General features: G+C 50.1%; 8 protein-coding genes across 8 annotated transcripts; 5 read left to right on the top strand and 3 right to left on the bottom strand.

Annotated features, from left to right (window-relative positions):
* Positions 1–2,951: 2,951 nt before the first annotated feature.
* Positions 2,952–4,635, top strand: BDQ94DRAFT_171403 (bZIP transcription factor; the record flags this gene model as incomplete). Its single annotated transcript, XM_026771760.1, has 4 exons — positions 2,952–3,308; positions 3,367–4,321; positions 4,381–4,460; positions 4,537–4,635. 4 exons carry the CDS (start codon positions 2,952–2,954, stop codon positions 4,633–4,635), a joined length of 1,491 nt encoding a protein of 496 aa, XP_026625169.1.
* A 1,700-nt stretch (positions 4,636–6,335) lies between these two features.
* Positions 6,336–8,154, top strand: BDQ94DRAFT_145525 (uncharacterized protein). Its single transcript, XM_026766659.1, has one exon. The coding sequence runs from the start codon at positions 6,972–6,974 to the stop codon at positions 7,413–7,415; it is 444 nt and encodes a 147-aa protein (XP_026625168.1). The 5' UTR covers positions 6,336–6,971; the 3' UTR covers positions 7,416–8,154.
* Positions 7,184–9,958, top strand: eng2 (putative GPI anchored endo-1,3(4)-beta-glucanase). Its single transcript, XM_026773509.1, has one exon. The coding sequence runs from the start codon at positions 7,498–7,500 to the stop codon at positions 9,715–9,717; it is 2,220 nt and encodes a 739-aa protein (XP_026625167.1). The 5' UTR covers positions 7,184–7,497; the 3' UTR covers positions 9,718–9,958.
* A 252-nt stretch (positions 9,959–10,210) lies between these two features.
* Positions 10,211–13,738, bottom strand: BDQ94DRAFT_145522 (acetyl-CoA synthetase-like protein). The gene is made up of 4 exons (XM_026766658.1): positions 13,378–13,738; positions 12,571–13,328; positions 11,508–12,519; positions 10,211–11,457 (listed from the first exon to the last, which is right to left on the bottom strand). The coding sequence occupies exons 1-4, from the start codon at positions 13,645–13,647 to the stop codon at positions 10,327–10,329; spliced, it is 3,171 nt and encodes a 1,056-aa protein (XP_026625166.1). The 5' UTR covers positions 13,648–13,738; the 3' UTR covers positions 10,211–10,326.
* A 2,640-nt stretch (positions 13,739–16,378) lies between these two features.
* BDQ94DRAFT_145520 (uncharacterized protein) lies at positions 16,379–16,735 on the top strand. Its single transcript, XM_026766657.1, has one exon. It carries the CDS (start codon positions 16,549–16,551, stop codon positions 16,729–16,731), a length of 183 nt encoding a protein of 60 aa, XP_026625165.1. The 5' UTR covers positions 16,379–16,548; the 3' UTR covers positions 16,732–16,735.
* A 59-nt stretch (positions 16,736–16,794) lies between these two features.
* Positions 16,795–17,462, bottom strand: BDQ94DRAFT_145519 (uncharacterized protein). Its single transcript, XM_026766656.1, has one exon. The coding sequence runs from the start codon at positions 17,320–17,322 to the stop codon at positions 17,101–17,103; it is 222 nt and encodes a 73-aa protein (XP_026625164.1). The 5' UTR covers positions 17,323–17,462; the 3' UTR covers positions 16,795–17,100.
* BDQ94DRAFT_145517 (S-adenosyl-L-methionine-dependent methyltransferase) lies at positions 17,463–19,126 on the top strand. The gene is made up of 5 exons (XM_026766655.1): positions 17,463–17,719; positions 17,774–17,903; positions 17,950–18,073; positions 18,127–18,563; positions 18,624–19,126. The coding sequence occupies exons 1-5, from the start codon at positions 17,543–17,545 to the stop codon at positions 18,959–18,961; spliced, it is 1,206 nt and encodes a 401-aa protein (XP_026625163.1). The 5' UTR covers positions 17,463–17,542; the 3' UTR covers positions 18,962–19,126.
* Positions 19,127–20,321: 1,195 nt separating this feature from the next.
* On the bottom strand, positions 20,322–21,634 carry BDQ94DRAFT_145515 (uncharacterized protein). Its single transcript, XM_026766654.1, has 2 exons — positions 21,356–21,634; positions 20,322–21,252 (listed from the first exon to the last, which is right to left on the bottom strand). Exon 2 carries the CDS (start codon positions 20,924–20,926, stop codon positions 20,537–20,539), a length of 390 nt encoding a protein of 129 aa, XP_026625162.1. The 5' UTR covers positions 20,927–21,252; positions 21,356–21,634; the 3' UTR covers positions 20,322–20,536.
* Positions 21,635–23,445: the final 1,811 nt, after the last annotated feature.

The raw sequence follows: 23,445 nt of genomic DNA, 5'->3' as shown, positions 1-23,445 counted from the left end.
TCTATAAAGCAGCGCGCGAGATCTCGAACTTTAAGCGGGTGAAAATCGAGCTTCTGCCCGGATACAAAGCTGAAAGAGTAGCTCCATCACCCTCAATATGCCCAATATTGCCATCGAACAGAGAGCGAGGGAGATTGGATGAGTGCCTCCGCAAAAAGAAATGGGTACATGCGGAAGTGAGGTTGGCTCTACACCTCATGAGTACTGACCGCATGTCCCCAACACCACAATATCTCGGCATTAGCAAGAAGACCTGTTTCATGTGCGGTCACTTTCTGCAAAGTCTATCCCAATTTCAAGCGCGTGATAATCATGGAAAGGTATACTCGCAATGGACATTGCCGAATTCGCTTATCATGCCGCAAAAGTACCATGAGACACTGAACAATGCTGCTCGAAACCTCCGGGATGTGATGCAGCGTGAATGTGCTCTAAAACCTGATTACCGTATCTCTGCAGTTAAGGAGTCAACTCTCTCAACGCCAGTTGCACCAGAACAGATGCGTGTCTGGTCACCGTTTTCTCGCCATGTACCAGACCCCAAACTCCAAGCGAGAGAATCAGAGTGGCTCTCACGTCGCAGTCCAAGGGAAATCAATGTCAGCTAAGAGCTCTGTGTCTTGTCAAAAGAAGAGGGATTTCATTAATACCTATTCTAGAACGAACAAAACCGATTGTAGCACCCAAGACATATCGCGTAGTTCCGATATGGAAAGTGCATTGCCTCCAGAGATTCCTTGTGTTCGTCCTACGTCGAAAACCACATCAGTAGCTTGTGCTAGATGTACCGCAACCGAGGATCTGACTCCCTGCTCCAAATGCGGCTCAACATTCTACTGCAGTAGAGAGTGCCAAACAACTCACTGGCTAAGACATAAGTTCGACTGCAGCCTTGGACGACCAATAGACGAGGTTGATTATTTCATGATTGCATGCAAGACAGAGGAACTGCCCAAAGATGATGATGTCTCTAAGGCCTTCGGGCTCCTCTACTTTACATCAGCGGCTGATCTACGGAGACTCTTCAGGCTGTACTGCAGACTCGTAAATGAGTGGGGTGTGGAAGAGGATGAGCTTCGAGAGGCATGGCAGCAAAACAAATTGAAAGAATTTATTCTGTTTCGAAGCTCCCAGATACCATCATCTTTGATCCACGCTGAAAGCCATTGGCTAAGTCAGCAGAATGGCTTTGCTGCCAACAGATTAACTGATTTTAATGTTGTGTTCGAATCTCAAAAACACATACTCAAGCGCGAAGATCAGCAGGTTCCATATGAAAAGTTGAAGCCACGGGAAAAGCTGGAAGCCTATGTATTCCTTTGCCAGATTCGAAATGGGTATGTCCCCGACGCCGATGAGGATAACTGGATTTACCTTGGTTTCTGCACAGCTCGGGATGGCGACGAAACCCAGCAATTGGCGAAGCTATACAGGGTGCTTGTCGATAGATGTGAATTCGAAGAGTTCTGGAAGGCCATGGCAGAATCGAAGATGGTCGATCTGTTCAGAAAGTACGGTCTTGGCCATGCAATCAAAGAAATGCGGAATTTTGAGATCCTTTTGAGGGCTGTCGGAACGTGGTACCAGAGTGTATGGGAACTAAAACGGTTTACTCGCGTGTCATGTGCAGAACCCCACCGTAGCGTTCTCGTGGATTACGGATTCTCCAACTGTCGAACACTAGAACTGAGTGACCTCCGACAAGCCTACACGAAGTTCTTCACCCAGGGCGGAGATGAAATGGCCCTTCATGAGGCCTGTATTCAGGGTCAGTTGGCGTCGTTTCTTGAGTCGGAGTTGGGAGGGCTTCCTATTTCGGCTGAGCTAGTGTCGAATCCGTATCCATTAGAGGGGCGTGATTACGTGGGCATGGTGGTGATAAGAGCGTGTCTCTGTCCACAGTCATCTTACGAGATAGTGAAGGAGTGGCAGAAGCAAACAGGGATAAAGGTGCATATGATGACTTATCCTGATGAGTGCGATGAGGCGATCAAGCAAGCATTTCTGGAAAGATCGAGATGCTTGGGACTGCCCGTGAAGACCCAAACGACTATGATGGACGGGAAAATTGTGGAAAGTATGTCTGGGATGTAGATGCTGGAAATGAAGGGGTCAAATATGTGATCAGTGGTCTCCTTTATATTACAGTAAAATAGTAATGGAAGTGGTTTTGTAGTGCGCCGTCTAGATAGGATCAAAGCCTGTGTATCAATAAACATTTACGGAGGTCTTGGCGGTGGAGCCAGAAATGATTATCACAAAATCTGCTGTTCAGGCTGACATTTAGACTATGTGCTAAGGGGAATTAGACGTCAAGTGGGCGAAAAAGAGGAACTCAATACAGTTCAGATACCGACTGGTCTAGGTGGCGACTGGGATAATTCATGATAGTTCCCTATTTAACGAGACTACCTTAACATAGGATGCGCTTTCTTTCGCGAATTGCTTTGCATTGAGATTCATCATAAAAGTACTGAAACTGAAAACCGGCCTAGATAAGTATTATTGTAAAACACTTAACTTAGTTAACTTGCATTAAGGTTTAAAAGGAATCTTATTTCCCACTGTTTATGGTGTTGTAGGGCGGATGAGACGATGATCAAAATTTTTGATTAGTGAACAGCCCGAGCCGAGGCATCTTTCCCGTCTCCCTTTTGCCCAACCAGCACACACTCACAAGCACATCATCCACTTAGTGTCTGAGATATTCATGCATAACGTGAAGTTTCTAAGCTGTTTATAACCTTACTTTATGCTAATCCACCCCAACAAAGAATAAATGGACCCGGTCTGGACGGGTTAGATGCAGTGACGTGTGGCGACAGGACGGCAGGCACAGGATATGTCAGCAGCACTTCTGTCTTTGACTTTTCTCTGCACCACCTCCACCAGCTCTTCCGTACAAACAAACCATCACGGTGAATGATGAAATATCTTGTCTATTCTCAAAAATGAATATGAGCGACTCAGACACGGCTTTAGTCCCCTGGGAGACTGTCAACGATGAGTTTTTTGGATCTCAGTGTGACTCGACCGCCCCGCAGATAACATCGCTGCTCTCGGCTTGCTCGTATCCCGTGCCCCAACAGATCAGGAGACAACGAAATGCCCAATTCCCACTTCTTGGTGGAATCATACCGGAAAACCAACTGCTTCTTTACAATAACGACACCCAACCGGCTGAACCGGCAGTAAAGTCTCTGAAACGCACTCGCAGCGACGTAGATAAGCGCGGCTCAACATCACTCACCAAAAGGGGTCGACCGCGAAAAGTAGTCGATGACACCGCAGATGAAGATCCAGAAGAGGTATGCGAGACTCTGTTCGTTTGTGCGCTACTACCGGGACATTGATCAACTCGAGCAGAGACGTCGGAGACAGATCCGACTTGCGCAACGCGCATATCGCTCACGAAAAGAGGCCAACCTCTCGTCTTTGAAAGGTCGCATCTCCGAACTCGAAGGCATCGTGGAAAAAATGAGTACGGCTGTTTTATCGCTCAGTGACGAGCTGGTTCAGTCAGGAGTGTTGGCATCACATGCGGGTCTGACAGAGCACCTGCGCGATACCGTACAGACATGTCTCACCCTAGCCAGAGAGGCTAGCAATGATAGCCCTCAGGAGGTTACGATGATTTCGCCACCCCAAACCGAAGATGGCTTGCCGGATTTTCTGGCGCATGAACAGCACAGACAATCAGCACAGATTGTGGAACTGGACGAGAGCGTTTCCCCCATCTTAGAGCCTAGTCTACAGCTGGAGCTTAGGGAGACGCGGAACAGAAACATTCCTCGCTTCTTCGAGTCACTTGAAACAGCCGAAATGGACTTGACTGTGTTCACAGATAGACTCCACATGTCATGTGTCTATCAAGGGTGTTTCGCCCTTTGTGACGAATCCATCAGTATAGACCGGATACGGAAGCATTTCTGCCTACTACTTCAGATTATGGACAGGAATCGTATCGCGTCATATTTTCAAGCCGCGCTCAATGAGAAAGAGAGTCGAAGATATTTTGAGGAGTGGGAAGAGGTACCCTTCTTCAGTCTGGGGGGCGCAGGAACCCATTACTCTCGATCTTCCCTGAAGTGTAAAGCAGCTGATCGTCCATTCCGGCCTGGAGTGCGGTGGGTTTCCGTGCGATCACTATCGCACTTTCCGCAAGATATACAGACCAAGCTTGAAGGGGACTGGTTCGACATGGGTGACCTGGAAGGATACCTGCGGGAGCATGATGTACATCTTCTCGCATATCCTCCCATGGATCACGCGCGCCATCGCCTCAAGGGAACAGCGATCAATGCAGCACGTTTCATACAGGGTATGACCTTCTTGATTCTGCTCCTTGCTTTTCAGTCATAAATACTCACTTATTGGTAGCACTGTCCGCAAATGCAATATGCCTTGGTTGGACGCCGGGTTTCCGTCGCCGTGACGTGGAGAACGCTCTCCAGACCTGTGTATGGAGATGAGGTAATGGCTGCATTTTACGAGAATGTGGCTTACATTACTACCATGATTTATGAACATAGCTAGTCTGATTTTTCATACATCTCGGAGGATGCCTCTGGGTCACCGGACATCTCTTTTGCGGGCTTTAGCGAGCGACTTGCAAGACAGACCATTGAAGCATAAGGAAGAATGGCGAAGAGGGATAGCCATATCTGTATCCCTGATCAGCGAGCATGCTGTTAACCCTTGCAGGAAGGATAGCTGCTTAGTTGCTTTAGCTCACTGTCATGCTCCTGAGAATTTCATTGTGGGAACTATGGCCACACCTCTCTTTATTACCACAGTGATGGGCATGGGTAATACTATTCTTCCTTACCTAGATCCCTACGCTTGATCAGGAAGTCATTCAGGATCTACAGCCCACCTGCCACCCATCACTGCTAGGGCCATTCTCATTTAAAACCAGTGTTGATATTTTCACGAATAACGACTGTGCCCGACCTACCAGCCTGCGAATTACACCTGACGTAATGTCAACTACGTGGTCACCGTCCTCCTTCAGCCGCACCGACGGTCGCTTTACAACAAGGGGTTGTGTCTGCTAGCACAAACAGCAAATGCTGACTTTGGAATCAACCTACTCCGACCGGGACCAATATCGGATGGTGTACTACATGCTAGTATGCAAAGCTTCGTACTCACGGTTTCTGGCTCGGGATCTTATCTACTTTTCCGCCAATCTAAGGCGCTATGACCTAAGTCCCATGCACTTGTATAATACGTGCGTGAGTTTCCGAGACCCATTTCCAACCATGCAGCCATATTTATAAATATCACGGAGGAAGTATTTCCGTGACCAGGTTCCTCTGGCCATGCTCAAGTCTTTCATAGAGGGACGCGCTGCTGTGGAGACAAGTACCAGACAGATGGGGCCCGGCGACGGGGCAGATGACATGACCATGCAAATTTAGAGGCACATCGAACATTTTTTCCCCCCTCGAGGGTATGCACGTGCGGCTAAGTGTGTGGAAGAGTTCATGGAGCCTATGGCAACTGGCAACACACCTGGCCCTACATGTCCATCACTTGCTGTTTAGACTAGGAAAGAAAATTCGAAGAGGTTTGGAGCTCCAGCTGCTCAGATTGTGCTATAGATGTAAGGACCGACAGATAAAGGTGATATAAGCGATATTCCACAAGAAAAAGAAAATTTGTATATCTCCAAGGAGGCTTCTTGGCATTTCCTTCTAGCCAGGTTCCTCTAGCAATGAACGGAAGAGAATACTGCGAAGATTCAGTTTGTGCGACGGAAATTGGTTGAAATGACAACGAAAGCCAGTTACGCAAGGGTTTGTGAGGCTGACCTGGCTCTACAGACCTGATCTTGAGATATACGTAAGCTTATATTTCGTCACACATTTTCCTGGTGAATGCTTAGGCGGCGGACAAGACACCGCGCGGACATTGCATCGGAGGGCTTGTATTCACCACCACCGACCCATGGAAGTAGTATCGCGGGTTATGGGGAAGGCCACGGCTCAACCATTCGCGTGGAATCTGTACGTAGCGCATAGAACGGCACAAACTTGGAAATAAAGTCGTCGTCGCCAGGGGGGGCTCAGCCCATGCCGATGGGCTTTGCCATTCCAGCCACAGGAGAGGCGCGCGATCCCGTGGCTGACTGCGCTAGTCCATTTTGGGCTCCGCTTGCATTCTTCCAGGATTCCATCTTTCATTCTTCATGCGCCTGCCTGTGTCTCCAATTTCTCTTCACTCTTCGGACCAAAGTAACGGTCCTCGAGAGCATCATTTTAGTTACTATTAGAATAGAAACGCGACTGCTTTACGCAGGCCGTGATGTCGCTAATCCACCGCCGGTTATTCTCGTCTTATCTTTAGGTGACCCTCCAACTTCCGCCATGCCGGCACCAAGAAACAACGGCGTGGTCAGCCCATCCCCACCCAGTGTCTAGACTCCATTAGCCTACAACGTCGGCTCATACTCTGCTGGAAAAGAAGGCATGTTCCTAAAATAATTCGCCTTTCACTAATGAGTACTTCCATCCCCGACCACAGCCCAGGCCACGGAGTGGTGCCCCGGATCGGCAATCTCGTCCGGATGCTCAGCGATCGCGACCTGTCACTTGTTGCCTCTGATGGGTTGGGAATGTGACGGTTGCCGGGATAGTGGCAGGGACATCACCAATTCTCTTTTTACTCGGTCGCTGGGTCTGATGGTCCACAAAGGGAGTTTAAAAACCGACATGCAGCAGGTTCCCGTTAAAATTAGGACCTGGTTTGTCCAACGTGAAGAAAAACACTATCCTTGTGCTAGTCGAATCTTTGGGCTTCTCCTGTTTCATGTCATCCCGCCGAGCTCTCTGGTCGTGTTTCAGGCTCCACCATCGCGGTGTTGACTCTTTGTCGCCGATCCACCCGACATGCCTGGCCAAAGAATGAAGGCTGTGGACTCATCAAGATGCATTCTGTCTGTAACCTTCTTTCTGCTCTGATTCGTCATGTACCTGCCGACCCCTCCCAGGCACGAACCGTCGTCCTCCCAATGGGCGCCAACGAGCCGCCCAGTGAATGGCCCAGGCGACAAGAACACTCAAGCTGATTTGCTATGGATCTTGAGAATAATGCTAGTGGCCTGCAGCCACCTGGGCAGAAGCCACGCTAATTTTGATGTCGGGGTGTTGCTGTTATTATTTGTATATCGCCCGGCCTACCCCCCCCCGGTCTGCGTCATGCTCCCACATTGTTGTGTACATTCTCTACATATTTCTCCTTGCGCCCATCTTTTTCCTACTTACGTTCTCTATTTTCTTATTTTTGACTCGCAGATTGATTTCTGCACTTCTGTGCTACTTTCTTTTTTGCACATTATACGCCTAGAGGGCTACTTTCCATTCCTTTTCGTTCTAAACGTCGATCGTTTTCAAATAAACCTCCGTCCCTAAATCCTCTGGTTATCCTAATCCTTTCAAGTCCTCGGGGCTTACCTTCTCTAACCACACAATTGCTTGACCGAACATAGTGACCATGCCTACCTCAACCCTACTATGGAGCGTAGGGTCGCTCGCTCTTTCATCGATGGTCCTGCCCGCCGCGGCCAGCAGTTATGAACTTGTGGAAACCTGGAAGGGCGAGGACTTCCTTACGGCTTTTGACTTTTACACAGGCGCTGACCCCACGAATGGATTCGTCACGTACGCTAATCAGAGCTATGCCGAAAGCACCGGGCTGGTCAAGGTCAACTCTAACGGTACCTTCTACATGGGTGTCGACCATACAACGAAGCTGAGTACCAACGGTCCTGGCCGGGAGTCGGTCCGCATTGGGAGCAACAAGTATTATGACGAGGGACTGTTTATTATCGATCTTCAGCACATGCCCGGAAGCGTCTGCGGTACCTGGCCCGCCTTTTGGTCCACAGGCAAAAACTGGCCGACGGATGGTGAAATAGATATCATCGAGGGCGTCAATAAGAACGAAGCGAACGAGATTGTCCTGCATACGAGCGGCACCTGTCAAGTTTCCAGCCAGAAGATGAGCGGCACGCTTACCTCTACGGAATGTGGTGAAGATGCGGGTACCACTGGATGTGTTGTTGAGGGCACCCAAGGTTCTTCTGGCACTCCGTTCAACGAGAACGGTGGTGGTGTCTACGCCATGCAGTGGACCGATGAATTCCTCAAGTTCTGGTTCTTCCCTCGTGGTTCGATTCCCAGCTCTATCACCAAAGGCGACCCCGATGTTGCTGCTTTCGGCACTCCCATGGCCCATATGGAGGGCTCGTGCAGCATCGCCGAACACTTCAAAGCCCAGCAATTCATCTTCGACACCACCTTCTGCGGTGACTGGGCTGGCGGCGTTTACAGCACCTCGGGCTGCCCTGTGAGCGATAGCAGCAGCTCCTTCAAGAGCTGCGTTGCTTATGTCGCCGAGAACCCAACGGCGTTCGCGGAGTCTTACTGGGAAATCAATTACATCAAGATTTACCAGACTGGTGTCGCAGCCTCCGCTTCCGCTTCCGCTTCCCACGTTGAATCCGCAGCCAGTGTTGCTGAGACGATCTCCGCTGTTAGGGAAGGCACTAACTCCGTTGTTGCGACCACTACCGCTGCCACTATTGCTGTCACCAGCACCGCTGATGCCGAGACTGCTACAACCATGGCTGAAGCCACTACTGTCGCCGCATCTACCGAGACCTCTGCCGCCGATAAGAACGGTTCTTCTGCCTCGACCTCGACTCACTATGTTACTATGACCACCACTATCTGCCCTATTGCCGAGAGCTCCTCTGCGGCGGCTGCTCTTGCTGACGGAAGCTCCGAGGCTACCGAGGCTAGCAACAGCGAAGGCAGTCCTGCGGCTGCAACCCCATCTAGCGTCACTGGCGCTAGCGCTGAGGCTAATGAAAGTGAGAGCACTTCTGCCGCTGTAACTACTCCCTCGACTGCTACTGGCGCAAGCGCCGAAGCAAATGGTAGCGAGAGCTCATCTGCTTCTGAAGCAGGCAGCGTTGCTGGTGCTACACCGTCTAGTGTCAGCACCACTGGTGCAAGTGGCGAAGCAGACAGTAGCGAGAGCGCCTCTGCTGCTGCTACACCGTCTAATGTCAGCAGCACTGGTGCGAGCGCTGAAGCGAATGGCAGCGAGGACTCTTCTGCTTCTTCTGAGGCCAAGACTGTCGCTCCTTCCATCCCATCCAGCGTCACTGGTGCAAGCGCCGAGGCGAATGGAAATGACAGCGCCTCTTCCAATGCTGCGACCGCATCCAATGTGAGCGGCGCCAGCGCACAAGCCGGTGATAATGAGAGCACTCCTGCATCTGCTGGCGCTAATGCCGGCTCTTCTGCTGCGCCTTCCTCCGTTAGTGGTGCAAGTGCGGAAGCTAACGGTAGCGAGGGCAGCTCCAGCCATTCGTCGGGCTCCCAGGCCGGAGCTCACTCCTATGGGTCTGTACCCTCCAGTGCTGCTGCGTACGGTAGACCTGCCCCAAGCTCGTCTAGCCATGCATTTGCCACTGCACCCTCATCTACTGGTTCGAGTCGTGTTCCGACCTCCGCTGCCGCTGCCAACAATGCTGCCGCTGCCACCCAGGGTAGCTCTGCTTCCGGATCTAATTCTGGCTCCTCTGGCCATGGTTCCTCGTCTGCTACTACTCCCTCGACACCTGTCTTCACCGGTGGTGCAAACAAGTTGACTCTTGGTGCATCCAGCGTCCTCAGTGTTCTTGCTTTTGCTTTGTTGGCTTAAGGGGGCGATTTTTGCTTTTTGTTGATTACCCGCATTCATTTTGCTTCTTCCCCATTACAAGTCGTCGATAGAGGCTTTGTTTGCAAGCTAGTGTTTTTTTATGTACTATAGGCTGGTTGCCTTGCTTGAAGCATCCCACTTGTCGCCCTGGTCCACACCTTTCCATCGCGTGCGATATCCGCTCTCTTTCGGCTATACTTCGAAATACCGAGCTTAGATAGTTAATCAATTAGAATACGATATACTATCCACGATTATGTTGGCGTAACATTCACCCAGGGGATGCAGTAAATCGCGCACATCGGAGAATATTCTTGCGCCATGCTATTATCACTTGTCATGTGACGGCAGTGACGAAAAGAGCAACTGCGTCTAGATTGAGACTTCCCCAACTCTACCATCAGACTTCATCTGTCCATCATAAAGACTATGCTTTCTTCTGTCTTCTCTGATCTTCAGGAACTTAAGGTATTACAGTGTCATTGTCTTCAGATTGTGAAAATGATCAATTGAACTGCTAACTCCAAATCCAACTGTGGTATCTAGAAGATCGTGAACTATTTACAGGTAATTATCGACATGAAGAGATCATCGTAGTCTCGTGGGCCCTTAAGCTGACTTCCATCGCTTCAACCAGTCCTGCGCATACCGAGTGAGGATACCATCCTGAACAATCCTCAACCGACCATTCCTCAGCGTCATACTATCTCTTTCTGCTTTCTCAGTGAGGAACCTGACCGGTTTCGGGGCATCCTCACTGTACATTGACTCGTAATGAGCCGTCAGTTTCACAGCTGGATTGATCATCTCCTCTCCTCTAGCTTCACTTTCGCGAAGCATCTGCAGCCAATTCTCAAACGGGACGGTCTCGAATGAGAACCCGCTGCGTTTGAGTGTATCGAGCAAAGATGACCAGGTGAAGACACGGGGGTTGCAAAGGTTGTAGATGGTGTCGTCGACCCACTTGCCAGATGTTGCGTCGTCGCAGCTGTCCTCGAGAGAGTTGAAGGAACACGTACGGGCCAGTTCAAGCATGGAGCAGGCAAGCTTGTCGACGGGTAGCCAAGAACATGTGATGTCGAGGTCAGGCAAAGCTTTCAGTGTCAGAGCTGAGCGGATCATCAGAGGAATGGCCTCCGAGTCGTTCCACAATCCCTTCTTCGAGTGACCGGACACTTGTCCGATCCGAAGGGAGTATGTGCGTGCACCAGCCCTGCGAGCATTGCTGACGATCTTCTCGCCGATCAGTTTTGAGCGTCCGTATCCCATCTCAAGAGCGCTAGCAAGATCTTCAATTGGTCTCTCGTCTACGTCGGAAGAGGCACCGAGAGCTGTTGAGATAGAGGAGCAGAAGAGGAGGACTGCTGGGTCAGGGAGGTTCACGGATAGGGAGAAGTTTATGAGGTTCTGCAGCCCTTTGATGTGAGACTCAAAGCTCATGAGCGGAAGGTTGAAGTTGACAGGCCATGCGGTGTGGATGATGAGAGATACGGATTGCCGCATCTCTGCCATCATGCTCTCACCTACTCCTAGGTCAGGCTCTTCAAGAGAGCTGTTGAGTGCAACGATCTTCTGCAGTCGGTAAGGAAGGACCGAGAGGCCTTTCTGTGCGAGGGCATCAATGACCGCCTTTTTGGGTTGAGACCTCCGTGTTAGGCAATACACGGCAGACACACTGTCGTCATTCAGGAGCTTGTAGAGAGTATGAGCGCCGATAGAACCGGTTGCTCCAGTGAGGACCTGCGCTTGTTAGTCGAGAATTGATGCGGTTGGTGAGGTACAGAACTTACAACACTCTTTCGCGTTGCCGCGGAGCTGGGGCTTGGTGTATGCTTCTGGAAGACGGAGTACTTCTCAATGAGCTCGGGCATCATGGAGACCTCATCCTCGACCATATCTTTTTGACCCGATTGAATCAGGTGGATATGCTCTGCTAAGCGAACAATGTTTCCAGTTTCGAAAGCGACATTGTGGCCGATGTCCTTGGGGTCTTCTACTTTGAAGTCCCTTAATATTAAGCGACGAAGATGGATTGCCTTCAGGCTGTCTAGGCCCTCGGCGAAGAAGTCAGAGTTAGGGGTAGAGATAGGGAATCCAAGCTCTTCGTGACAGAGCTTGATCAGATGGTTCTCCGTTGCGGTCAAGTCCAGCTTGAGAGTCCCGTCGGCTGTTTGCTCAAGTGTTGTATACATGTTTTCAATGGTTTCAGCATACTTCGCATATACCTGGGCTCTGATCATTGATCCCTTGTCTGTCCGAGGACAGGTGCAGTCATGGGGCAAGACAAGGATCATATCGCGGGATATTTGAGAGAATTGCTCTGCCCGAGAATTGGCTTCTTCCACCGTTGGCCAAAGAAGATCCAAGAACTCTTCATCAGAGAACATCTGGGAGCTTTCCGTACGGAAAACTAGTAGGCCAGGAACGGCCTTGTTGACGCCGACAACAACTGCTTCCTGAACAAGAGGGCTCTGCTTGATGCAGCCTTCAATTGGGAGAGGAAGGACCTTCTCACCATTGACAAGCGTGATTCGGTCATCCAGACGCGAAACGTACTTCCATCGGTCGGCGAGAGTTGGGTGTGGAGTGAAAACATCACGAGAGTGGTATGAGCCAGGGGGTTCATTGGAATTGGATGCCGTCAATGCGGGATGGCCTTTGAGGTAGACAACCTCATAGAGCGCGTCACTGATAGGCTTCATCCAGATAAACGGCTTGATGTTGTCAAAGAAGCGCATATAGTTCCAAAAGGGATCTCCTGCTGGCCGAGAAATCGACTCTGCGACCAGGCCGGCCTCCGTTCTAAGAGCGAGTTAGCAACACAGCTAGCTGGGAATGCTGATGAATACATACAGCCCGAATGAACCTCCGAATTTGACACCCTCGTCTACGAGTCTATCACCTAGCTCATCGGGGCATGGTGCACCACCGTATGTAACAGACTTGCAAGCTCTCAAAGCTTTGAGCCCGCGTGGGCTGTCGACAAGCAGTTGGAGTAGGTATGGGACTCCTTGAACCGATTCCGGTCGTGCTGCTTCCAGCGCAGCAACTGCCGTACTTGCGGTTAATGGCAGAGAGGCATCCCACATATATGCTGTTCGTCGCATGTACATGGCTTGCAAGGCTGTGGATAGCCCGTGAAGATGATACCATGGCAGTGAATTGAACGAAGTGAACCCAGGACCCCGCATCGGATGTGTCATCAGGGCTTTGTGGCTTAGATAGAGAGGCTTGGGGGTGCCTGTTGATCCTGAAGAGTGCAGGATCAGAGCAGTCTTTTCAACTTGGAGTTCGGGGCGGCGACTCCGACAAATCACAACAGCATCAGAGTCTTCTGATAGCTCTTCTGGAGAGGGTCTTTCGATGATTGGCCGACATGCAATCAGTTTTAGACGAAGGACTTCACCCATTGTGGCGCGAATATTCGGCGATTGGCCGTATAGTATCGTGTTACAGCCGACGGTGTCTAATAAGGAAACACACGCAGTGGCTGATAGGCGTGGTGACAACATCATGACTGTATATCCGAGTCTGCTAAGGGCGAAGAAAGTGATCACCATGTTGAGATCTGATAGTGTGAAAAGAGCAACCGTTGCTCCTTCTTTCCGGGCCTGGAAGGTTGTCAGCATTGCGATTGAAATGCAGGGCTTCATCACATACCGGCTTGAAACCGTAGTCCATTAATGTGCAGACCGCATAATCGATCATGCAGTCAAGATCCTGACCGTTGAAGTACTCATAGGACACGGATCCATTTTGAGAGGGCTTAGGATAAGCCAATATGGGATGTTGGATATAATCAGCTGCTCGCAGGCGGATCAAGTCATCTAAGAGATGAAGACGGCCAAAGCGTGCAACAACTTGGTCTGTGGTGTTTGTTGTCGGCTTGGGGCCCTGGTCTGTGACCCCGTCATACTGAGGAATTCCCATGATGAAAGTTGACGAAGCTGTACATCAGATAAACCTGAGATGCTGATGTTGGGGGAAACCAAGGCCTATTTAAGTCCAGGAGCCAGGATGAGGTGGGTACATACATCGATCATGTTTGCTATTTCGCCTGGACGTCGGTGGAGATGCACGGAGTCCGGACCTACTAGGAACAGTCGCGGCCTGTTGGTTCCCACAGTTTGGGTTTCCGATCCCTGCACGAAACGAAGCGGTGTATGACTAGGAAACGCAAACTGTCAGGCTGATGATCTCCACTGGGAATGACGTCCCCTCAGACACTAGGACCATCAGGAGAGTTAATTACAGGGGCCACTACGTATGCGAACTGTGGCAATTCCTAAAGTTAATCAGAACCCTAAAGCCAGCACGGGCCCAAATCTGGCCGGACCATGGATGCGCGATCGCGATCAGGTGCTGTCAAATCAAGGAACAGAACAGGCTTGATTTGGTCTCGGATGACACCAGAGCTCTTGCCTGTCCGTGCGATGGTCCAAGCTGAGTGGATGACAGCGCGCGGGTGCGGTGAAATTTGTCAGTCACACTGCAGCAGATGATGCACGAGCGGAAGCAGAGTTCGCAGCATGATGGGCTGGTTGCATAATGTTGCATCCTGCGACATAAGGACGGCCCCAATAGTGCAGGGATTGTCAACAATCAGCGTCCATCCAGCCGAGGGACTAGGGCAGGCTAGGATGAAGTCCCGCCCCAGTAACCGGGTTCCCGGCCCAGGAACCTGGATCGCGCCCTCGGGAGTGGAAGATCGATCGCTGATCAGCTTTTCTTACAGAGACAGCTAAGCAGTGGACAACCCCTCTTTGCTTTGTTTTTTCTCTATATTTGTTTTTTTCCTCCTCGGCTTTGTTCGTTCCCTAGGCTTGGGTTGGGACTTTGGGGGAAGGAAGGCGAGACCCGACGTCCTCTCAGGCTGACAAATGCCCATCCCCCAAAATTAGAGTGTCACAGCAAAATTGGCTGGGGATGATGGCTCCACCGACAAAGGACGATGTACCCGTGCAGAAAGCCATGTCCGAGTACTCGCGTTCAACCTTCCTCGATGGCCTGTTTCTGACCTGTCTACTGAGGTGGGGCCTTGAAAATATGGCTGTCGCACACTTCAGCCCCGGTCTCAACGGAGGCGTATCCGGTCTATAATGAAAACAACCGAACCCCTTACACAGTCAGGAAGTACGGCGGACAGCGAACTCGTCTCACGCTCTGCACCGCCACCCGAGATGGCTTGAAATTGAATTCGTTAGTTTGGGTCGAGTCATTATTGTCATACCAGCCATAATCGCCGCCCTTCGAGTCGACGAACTGGCCCGTGCACCGGACTTCTGCAGCTGGTACTTTTCTCCTTTGCATCCATCAAAGCCCGGTACTTGGCCAGTGCGGACCGTGCGAATATCCGCAACACCGGAGCGAGGTGCTCGATTGACAAATTCTCCGCCTCACTCCTGCTGAAATTTCTTTTCTCCTAATACTACGCTCTATATGATATGATTTCGATATTGTTTCTGGATCCGAAGTTGGTTTCACATACAATGCTTGCCACTGGAGCTAGAAGATTCTGCAACACGGTAGCCTGATCATCGATCGATTCTGCTCTATCAATAGGTCTCAATTCCCATCCGATCGGAACGCCACGAGCTGAACTCGGGTGGGTCAAACCAAGCAGTACTTCTTATGATGTGACCTGTACGATAGGGCAAAAGTCCTCGGTGACTACCCGGGAAGCGCCTTCTGGGTATTGCCGCTGTTGGAACCTCACCTGGCACATAGTACCACCTGATGGGGCCCCGGCGCTACGATAAAGGCATGTACCCATAACTTCCGTCCAAAGTGGAGCACCCAGGGCCGGGAGGTTGATCCGCCGGTAGCATTGCAGGTTTGGGATCTAGTCGCCGTGAGATGCAGACTGAAGGCGCCAATACTGTCAGTATCCATTGTGGCTGGCCTATCGACTGCTCTCATCTGCCTTCAGCCGCTCACCGAATCTTACACAAGCACCCCTATTGACAATGCCGGCTATCCGATCCGCCACCCTAAGCCGGGGAGCTGGAAAAGAAATGACTAATATTGGGTTACCAGCGCATGATCTATCTAATCTCCCGCCTTTTATTCCTGAATTAGTGCGATAATTCGTCACGATTGGCTGGTCCGTGTACCAAATTGCAGCCGGATATTAACGTAAGGCGGATTTGTTGAGGGATCGACGGTCTAGCCCAGCTAACCACCCTATAGCTTGCATGACTAGATAGTTATTCAAGAGATAAGCACCTTTGTGTCTGTTGTCAAGAGCCCAATGCAACTAGCCAAGGCAGAAGTACACACTTCCTCCCCGATGCTTGGGCCAAAACAGTAACATCGAGAAAAAAAGCAACAACTAGCATTATACATTACAATGTGGAACGACTGGGCCGGGGAGTAAAAAATGATCTACGCGGGTGTCACCGCGGCCGATTTCCATGCTGTTGGTATTTGTTCAATCAATCTACCGCCTCACTCCATACTCATGAGGTACTAGCACCTGGACTAGCGGCAATATCATTTGGACCCGAGACTGCGATCGCAAACGTGTCGGACGAATTCATAGCTTCGTCGATCGTATTGCAAACCACATCCCGGACTTCTGGTTAGACGATGATACGCTTGCCTCACTTGACGTCGATAAGCACGGACCTGGAGTCTATTTTGCGGCCAGTCCAGACCAAGACACCAATTGGATTCCACATACGGGTATCTACCCAGGTTTCTGGATCGGATCCGTATGGCCTAATATCGTAACAGCGGCCGGAATACCTGTTACACTATCCGGCAGGAGCGCATGGTTGGAACGATAGGCTCTAGTAGCAGACCCCGAGGAGGGGTTTCTCCTTTGTTGCTATGTTGGGCACATCTGTATGCTCAGGCCAGACGATCTCACCCAGCGATCTCCGCGTCGGACAGACAGCTAGTGGGAGCCATAGCTTCATACATAAATCACACACGTACATACATACATACCGACATACAGGCTCTGGAGGAGCTTGGGCCAGCTGGGAGCGGTGGCCATCTTACGGGGACTGACGGACATTTAGCATTTAGTACTTTCGGAGTGGCGTTGTGGCGCTGGTCCAGGAACAGGGTAATCGGGATGCCCCAGCCCAGTGGTACTGCGCATTTATCTAGCGAGAAAATCTATTACTGAGTGTGCCTTCAACAATGGGCGGAGCAGTCCGGATTACGACAAAGTTCTGCATATGCGCCAGGATTCATTGAACTTTCATCGGGAGGAGGGGGAGCAAAGCCCGTGCGAAACTGACCCCAGGCTATTGAAAGCCATTGCCACAGATAGATTAGACGTCCCGTAATGGGAGGAGGTTCGTCAGCCGAACCAAGAAAGCCAAAGTCTAAGGAGAATAGCCGGAGAAGATACGGCTGGACTATCTTCAACCTCTACCCCATGCGGCGTGACTCATGCGACAACGCGTCTGCTACTGCTATCGTGTCATGATGATCTAGGGCCTCGCCCGACAATCCGCATTCGGAATTATTGGAAAAGCGTCGACACAAAGTCCCAGATTGAAGGGTCCTGCAACTATCCTTGCCTTGGGATCCCGGCGGATGCGACCGGCCTGCCAGGTTTGCTTTTTTCAGGAGTCCGGGTGTGGGCATCATTGCACGATTGCCATCCTTGCTGATTGATCGACTGCTTGAACTATTGATTGTATCTAGTTCTGGCCCGGTTTTCAGTTCCGCGGAAAGTGCTATATAATCCCTTAACCTGCATGTTGTTTCACCGCTGCTACATCTTTGCATCTCACGACTCTCATACCACCCCAGCTATAGTATTATTTTTCTGTATATTCTTACAATTTACTACTCTGTATGATAAAAGATGGCTGTCGACCAGTCTAAGGTTCTCTCCCTGGTGGAGACTATCAAGCAGACAGCTTTGCAGGACCAAGGTGCATGCCAGTCTGCACAGTCGCATTTCCAGCTGCTCGGCCTGATCGACGAGCTGCGTCTTGCAGTTGAGACTCCAACGGAGACGGTCCTGCGCTTGATCTACCAGGTAAGTTGCTTCTTCCCCTTATGCTCAGGTGACTGTCGCTTAACGTGCATGCAGCCACCACAAAATGCAGCACTCCGCACCGTTATGGATCTCGGTATCTTCCCATTGTTGGTGGAGCATAGCAAGCGCGGACTGTCGGCTACAGAGCTAGCTGCACAAACTGGTGCTGAGCGGGGATTGATTGGTAAGATAATTGCCAAAATCTTCACGGTCTCTGCTTATACCTTTAGTCCGCCTGATGCGAGTCATGACCGCACTCGGCTTGTGCGCAAACCATGAATCTGAAGTATATACTGCGAACGACAAGACTGTCGCACTTACTCAGCCGATTGGAAGAGATGGCATTCCTTGCATGTAAGTCTTTAATTTGAATGCCTGCATTATTGCATACAATATTGACGGCATAGATACGATCTTACTCTCCCCACTCTCGCTAAACTTCCTGACTATTTTCGGGAACACCGCTACACCTCCCCGAAGGAGTATTCCCGTTCACCCATGCAATGGGCAGTTGGGAAGAGTCAATTCGAATGGCTTGCGCAGCACAAGCACCGCCAAGCGCTCTTCAACTCGTACATGTCGAGTCGCCGCCACGGCAAACCGACCTGGTTTGATGTGTATCCCGTCGAGCGATTGACGAATGATGCTATGGACCACCGGGACGCTGCTTTCCTCGTCGACGTAGGCGGTAACCAGGGTCATGATCTGGTGAAGTTCCATGACAGGCACCCTGAGGTCCCTGGCCGGCTCATTCTACAAGATTTGCCCAAGGTGGTGTCTCGCTGTCCTGGCGGGAGAGTCGAAGGAATGGGATATAGCTTCTTGGACCCACAGCCTATCAAGGGTATGCAATATTTCTCACGGGCCTTCAATTGTTTCCTTGTCAAAGCTAACACACGGACAGGTGCAAGAGCATACTACTTCCGCGCCATCTTCCATGACTGGCCAGACCACATCTGCCGCAAGATTCTGGTCAACACTATTTCTGCCATGGACCCTGAGTACTCCCGCATCATCATTGTGGACTTTGTCCTGCCGGATACGAACGCCCCGCTCCTGCAGTCATCGTTGGACATTCAGATGATGAGTATCGGTTCGGGTGTGGAGCGCTCTGAGCGCCAGTGGCGCGAGCTGCTCGACGAGGTGGGATTGGAAATCACCGGCATCTGGAACAACAATCCGGGGATGGAGTCTGTGATTGAAGCCGTGCCCAAGCAAGAACAGCGCTGTTCGTCTCCTTGATGGCGAAACCTTGATGCCTCGTTTATTTTGTTCGGCGTTAGATCTGTCATATTGTCTGTGCGCGTTTTGGTTTGAGTTTTGTTACTTTCTTAGATATCCCAGTGTTGGCTAGCTGTTTCATTTTTGGTTAATAAATTAATGTGTTACGAAGCCATTAATCCCTTGCTTAAAGCATCTCTTATTGAACCTTTCTTAGTGGTGTCACGCTGACAGCTGAGCGCCATGACTATTTCCCGTCCGTGTGGGGGGGATATATGTCATGCAATAATGACTGAACCCCTTGCCGATAACCTTTTTTGTCCTCGATGATTCTGCAGGTGGTGCAGAACCCGTTAGGTGACAATCTCGCATATTTACATACACACTTATGTTATAGGAAATGCAACAAGCCAAAGTCTATTTATTTTTATCTAGTACTATTCATTCCCCTCAGCCCTTCCATTCCCCTCCTTCCATTAGCAGTATCTTCAGCAGCTTGCGTCATAGATATATCCCGCATGCATGCATATATAGATATTTTTTCCTGCAAGATTGCCGTTTCAGATGCACGGGATGGGGGTTTGGCGTGCGGTGTCATATTGTCGCTAATTTAGTAATGGGTTGGGGTTGAGTTTGGGTTGAGACTGCGATGGTGGTGCTGGTGGTTGTGTTTTCACCGCTAGTATAGAGTTTTTTTGTACTACGAGTATACTTACTTCCCAATATGGTAAGAGCGTACTAGATGAAAAGATGATAAATAGTAGAGCCAGTCAGGCCATCAGAGCTGCACAGATATCAGTGTTGAGTTCTTCGTGTGTTGTCCTGTTGTTCTATTAGGGAGATATATACTATGACTACCAAGACATCGTCACACAGTACTATGATCCTTACTCTCAGTAAGGCGAGCCTACCACTTACCTACCAACGCACAATAAAAAGAAAACCACCAAGGATAAGACGGTAATACCAACTCCATCTTTGCAAAAAACCTACTATTAAGTTCAAGTTCGTGCTAAAGCCTAACCACCACTACTCACTGTCTAGTAATCTTTGTAGCGACCATTTTCTGCCACACTGCCCAAGGCGGTCAGAAAACGTACAGAATGCTGACTCGTTGTTTCGGAGCTGTATGAAAAATATATCCGTCTATAGCCGTCTATATCCGCACTTTTCGTTGCGAGGTCGACCGAGTTCTGCCGCTTTTGGCGGTGAGGTAAGCGGTCGAGGTGGGCATTATGTGGCTTGCTCTGTGTTGGAGAGGATGTTAGCCTTATGGGCAAGGCTAGTTGCGTTTGCCTACGTTGACATATTTGATTAAGATGCAGAACCTGTTTACTTCAGTTTCTCTAACTCATCAGATAAAATGGTACAATCCTATGGTCTTTCATTCTATGTTTGGTAACCCCTGGACCTGGTTCATTGAACCATGGGACATAGTCTTGGTCTAAGGCGTGCCTGTTTTGTTAGTTGGATCTGCTTCTACTCGGTGATGTCCGTAGGATTAGCTCTGCGGTTATGGTTTTATGTTTAATTTGACGGTCATAACGCGTTTCAATCGTGAGAGGGAGAGGAGGGTTACATTTTTGATAGTTAAATTTACTCCTTAACTCTTATGGGCGCTTTCTTGAAGTGTCTCCGGTTAGCTGGGTTTGGGACGGTAGGGTACCTTCCAAGCCTTGGACTTTTAACCTTGTGGTTAACTCTATTCTTTAGGTTGGGCTTAGTTGAGGCTGTTGGTGGTGATTCGCTGGGTAGTAGCTCCGTGTGTTCCTTGTTTTGTTGTTGTTGCTGCTTGTTGCTTAGATTGTCGTTCGGCGAAGCGGATTCTGAGTAAGATAGGTAGGTGGCTCGCTGAATGCTCGGCTTTTTGTACAACTGAGACATATTCGGCAGCCTGTGAACCTCCCTTAGACCGCCTATCTCTCCAGGTGATATAGTATCAGGTGTCAAATCACCGTTGGAATTCCCAATGCCGTCTCCAATCATAGCTTAGTATACCGCTGACTTGCCCTCCGTCTTTCCCATACCCTGCAAAAACAGACTCTTAATACGGAATATTGCGAGACTCTCCTGCGGGTTTACCTGCGGGTTCACCTGGGTCAAAATCTCAGAAGAACTACCTAAATCCCGTACATCCTCTTTCCTGGTGAGCATCTGCACTGTATGGCGATTCACTTTGGTGGCTTCTCTACTATTTCAAAGTGGTTCTTGATCAGCAGCCCATGTCGTTTGCTGCAGCGCAGAGGTCTGTCCGTATTCAGAGGCAAGAGGTCTCGGAGCTTCTTGAGGGTAGCGGCGTTGGTAGGTGTAGCCTATTCATTTGATTCATTCAGTCAGTTCAGATAGCTCATCCAGTGTCTATTGTCTCCGTAGTAGATTTGGGGGTAATGAGGTATTTGGGTCGGAGTAACACACCGAATCCATTTCAGACGCCGATGCAAACAGCCGCAGTTATGCGGCCTGGCATTTCAGCAAGACATGATTAATGACCATTAGTAACTTGCAACACTAGTGAAAATCCTAGAGCGCGACATAAGTTGGAAGGCAGATGCTAGAAGATAGGGTCGCTTTCATTGGCATGAAGGTCTGCTGATGACTGGCTGCAGATAAGGATGCCATGGTGACATCCGCACCTATAATATCTATACTAGCAGCACTTTGGGAGTACCCACTGGGCAGCTGGGGGTAATTGGATGGTCCTTAAGAAGAGAGGGTAGAGAAGGGAAGAGGTGAGATCATCGAGGATGTGGTGGGTGTTTGCACTGTTTGGTCGTTCAGCTGAGGTTGTCCACTTGGTGCCTGAGGAGTCAACGTCATCCTCCCCTTCTCTCTCTCTCTCCTCTACTCCTGACTCTATGCCTCCTGCTCTCATCATCACACTAGGGTATGGCATTGCATCGAGCAGTATACTTCAAGCCATTTTAGATGGAGTGAGCGGCAGCGTCAGCAGCCATATCGCTACAATGACTGTCGCAGCGACCGGCAAGGTATCTCGCCTGAGTTGATCCATCTGATTAGCCTGGATACCACGAGCAGCTGATTGTGAGGACCGAATGATACTAAGTAAACAATGATCGACAGGCGTGTTCCACTCGATTCATGGCATCCATTCTTTGGTCCAGTCGCCAAAGTGGAGTAGAACTAGCCAACTCAAACTGAGCTTATTAGCCGGGACAATAACATTGGGCAGCTACGGAGTACAATCTTAACTACACTTGATGGGAAGCGGACCATTAGCACATAGCGTTTGGAGACAATCAGACATCCTATATTTGATGGCCTATTCGATTCAGAGAGTGCTACTTGTCGCTCTGACTTAATAGCCGACACGATGACATTTGAGTGTCAACTTGACAGCTACAGCTACAGGAGGCATATTCCCTTAGCACATGCGCATGCAGAGTAATACCCCAATATATATAAGTGAGCCCTGAAGAACAGCTGTAAAGGCAAGTCGTCCTTTCGTTGTCCAGTTGAAGCCAGCTGGAAGCACTCCAAGGCAACTGCGACGGCTCGAACTAGACTGTCTTCCTTCGCCACGACTATGCCATATGACTATACGCCTGAGACAATACTGGAGAACTCCTCACGGACAGGCTCGGTCGCCCTGTCGTGATATCACTACGCAGATGGTTAAACTGATTACGCACTTGCACCGGAAGGCGGCCTTTTGCAGATGCAAGGCAGGGTGGCGTTGGCTCAACTTGCCAGTGCGAGTAGGCCAAGAGCTGAAGGCTGTAAATCATTCGGAGCTCTTACAATGGCAAATCACGGCTGTCGTGAACCCATGAACCCATGGAGGCAAATTGAAGCAGTTGACTGGGTGGTTCTGGTGAACCCGGAGACCCCCGTAGAAGCAGGATACTCGGCACACGAGTTGCCTTTCTGGTCAACAATGGGTCGCTAAATCTGCCGATTGGGCGCTGCAATGAACGGCGATGCATGCATATATTGTCTATAAAAATGCAGTATCACATCATATTCTGTGATTGGTCATATCCCGCTTACTGGACGCCTGAAGTTCACCAACCAGGCTGGAACACGAATTGCGCCACGATTCTGACCATGTGTCCTGGTGGTAATCTGGGCTGATATCAGACTGATTGGAGCTCAGCCTTCTGTGTGGATAGTGGTGATTGGATGGTCTCTCGAGATTGACTCTACCTCAAGTGACCCCAGGGAGCCCGGGTAGGCATCGTCTGAGCACGAACTACAGCAATCTCTTGCCATTCGTCTGCCGATCAGCTGAATTCATACATGAAAGCTGACTTCATGGCTTACAACATGCTAAGCCCTGCATATGCGGTGAGTCAATCAGCCATTCCTGCCAGGCTATTGTTATCCCCACAGGATCGACAGTGCCTCGACACTGCCAACTCTCTGAACACCTCAGCCGAGGATGGGAGCGGAGCTGTCAGGCAATGTCGGCCCTTTTAAGCACCAAATGTCGCCCGATTCCGGCCCTGGTCCCTGAAACTCTCCAAGCAGCTACAAATTAGAAGCAA

The sequence above is a fragment of the Aspergillus welwitschiae genome (genome assembly GCF_003344945.1).
Source record: "Aspergillus welwitschiae strain CBS 139.54b unplaced genomic scaffold BDQ94scaffold_20, whole genome shotgun sequence".
Lineage (NCBI taxonomy): Eukaryota > Fungi > Ascomycota > Eurotiomycetes > Eurotiales > Aspergillaceae > Aspergillus > Aspergillus welwitschiae.
The sequence above is the reverse complement of the archived record's forward strand: the minus strand, read 5'-3'. Positions and strand labels throughout refer to the sequence as shown.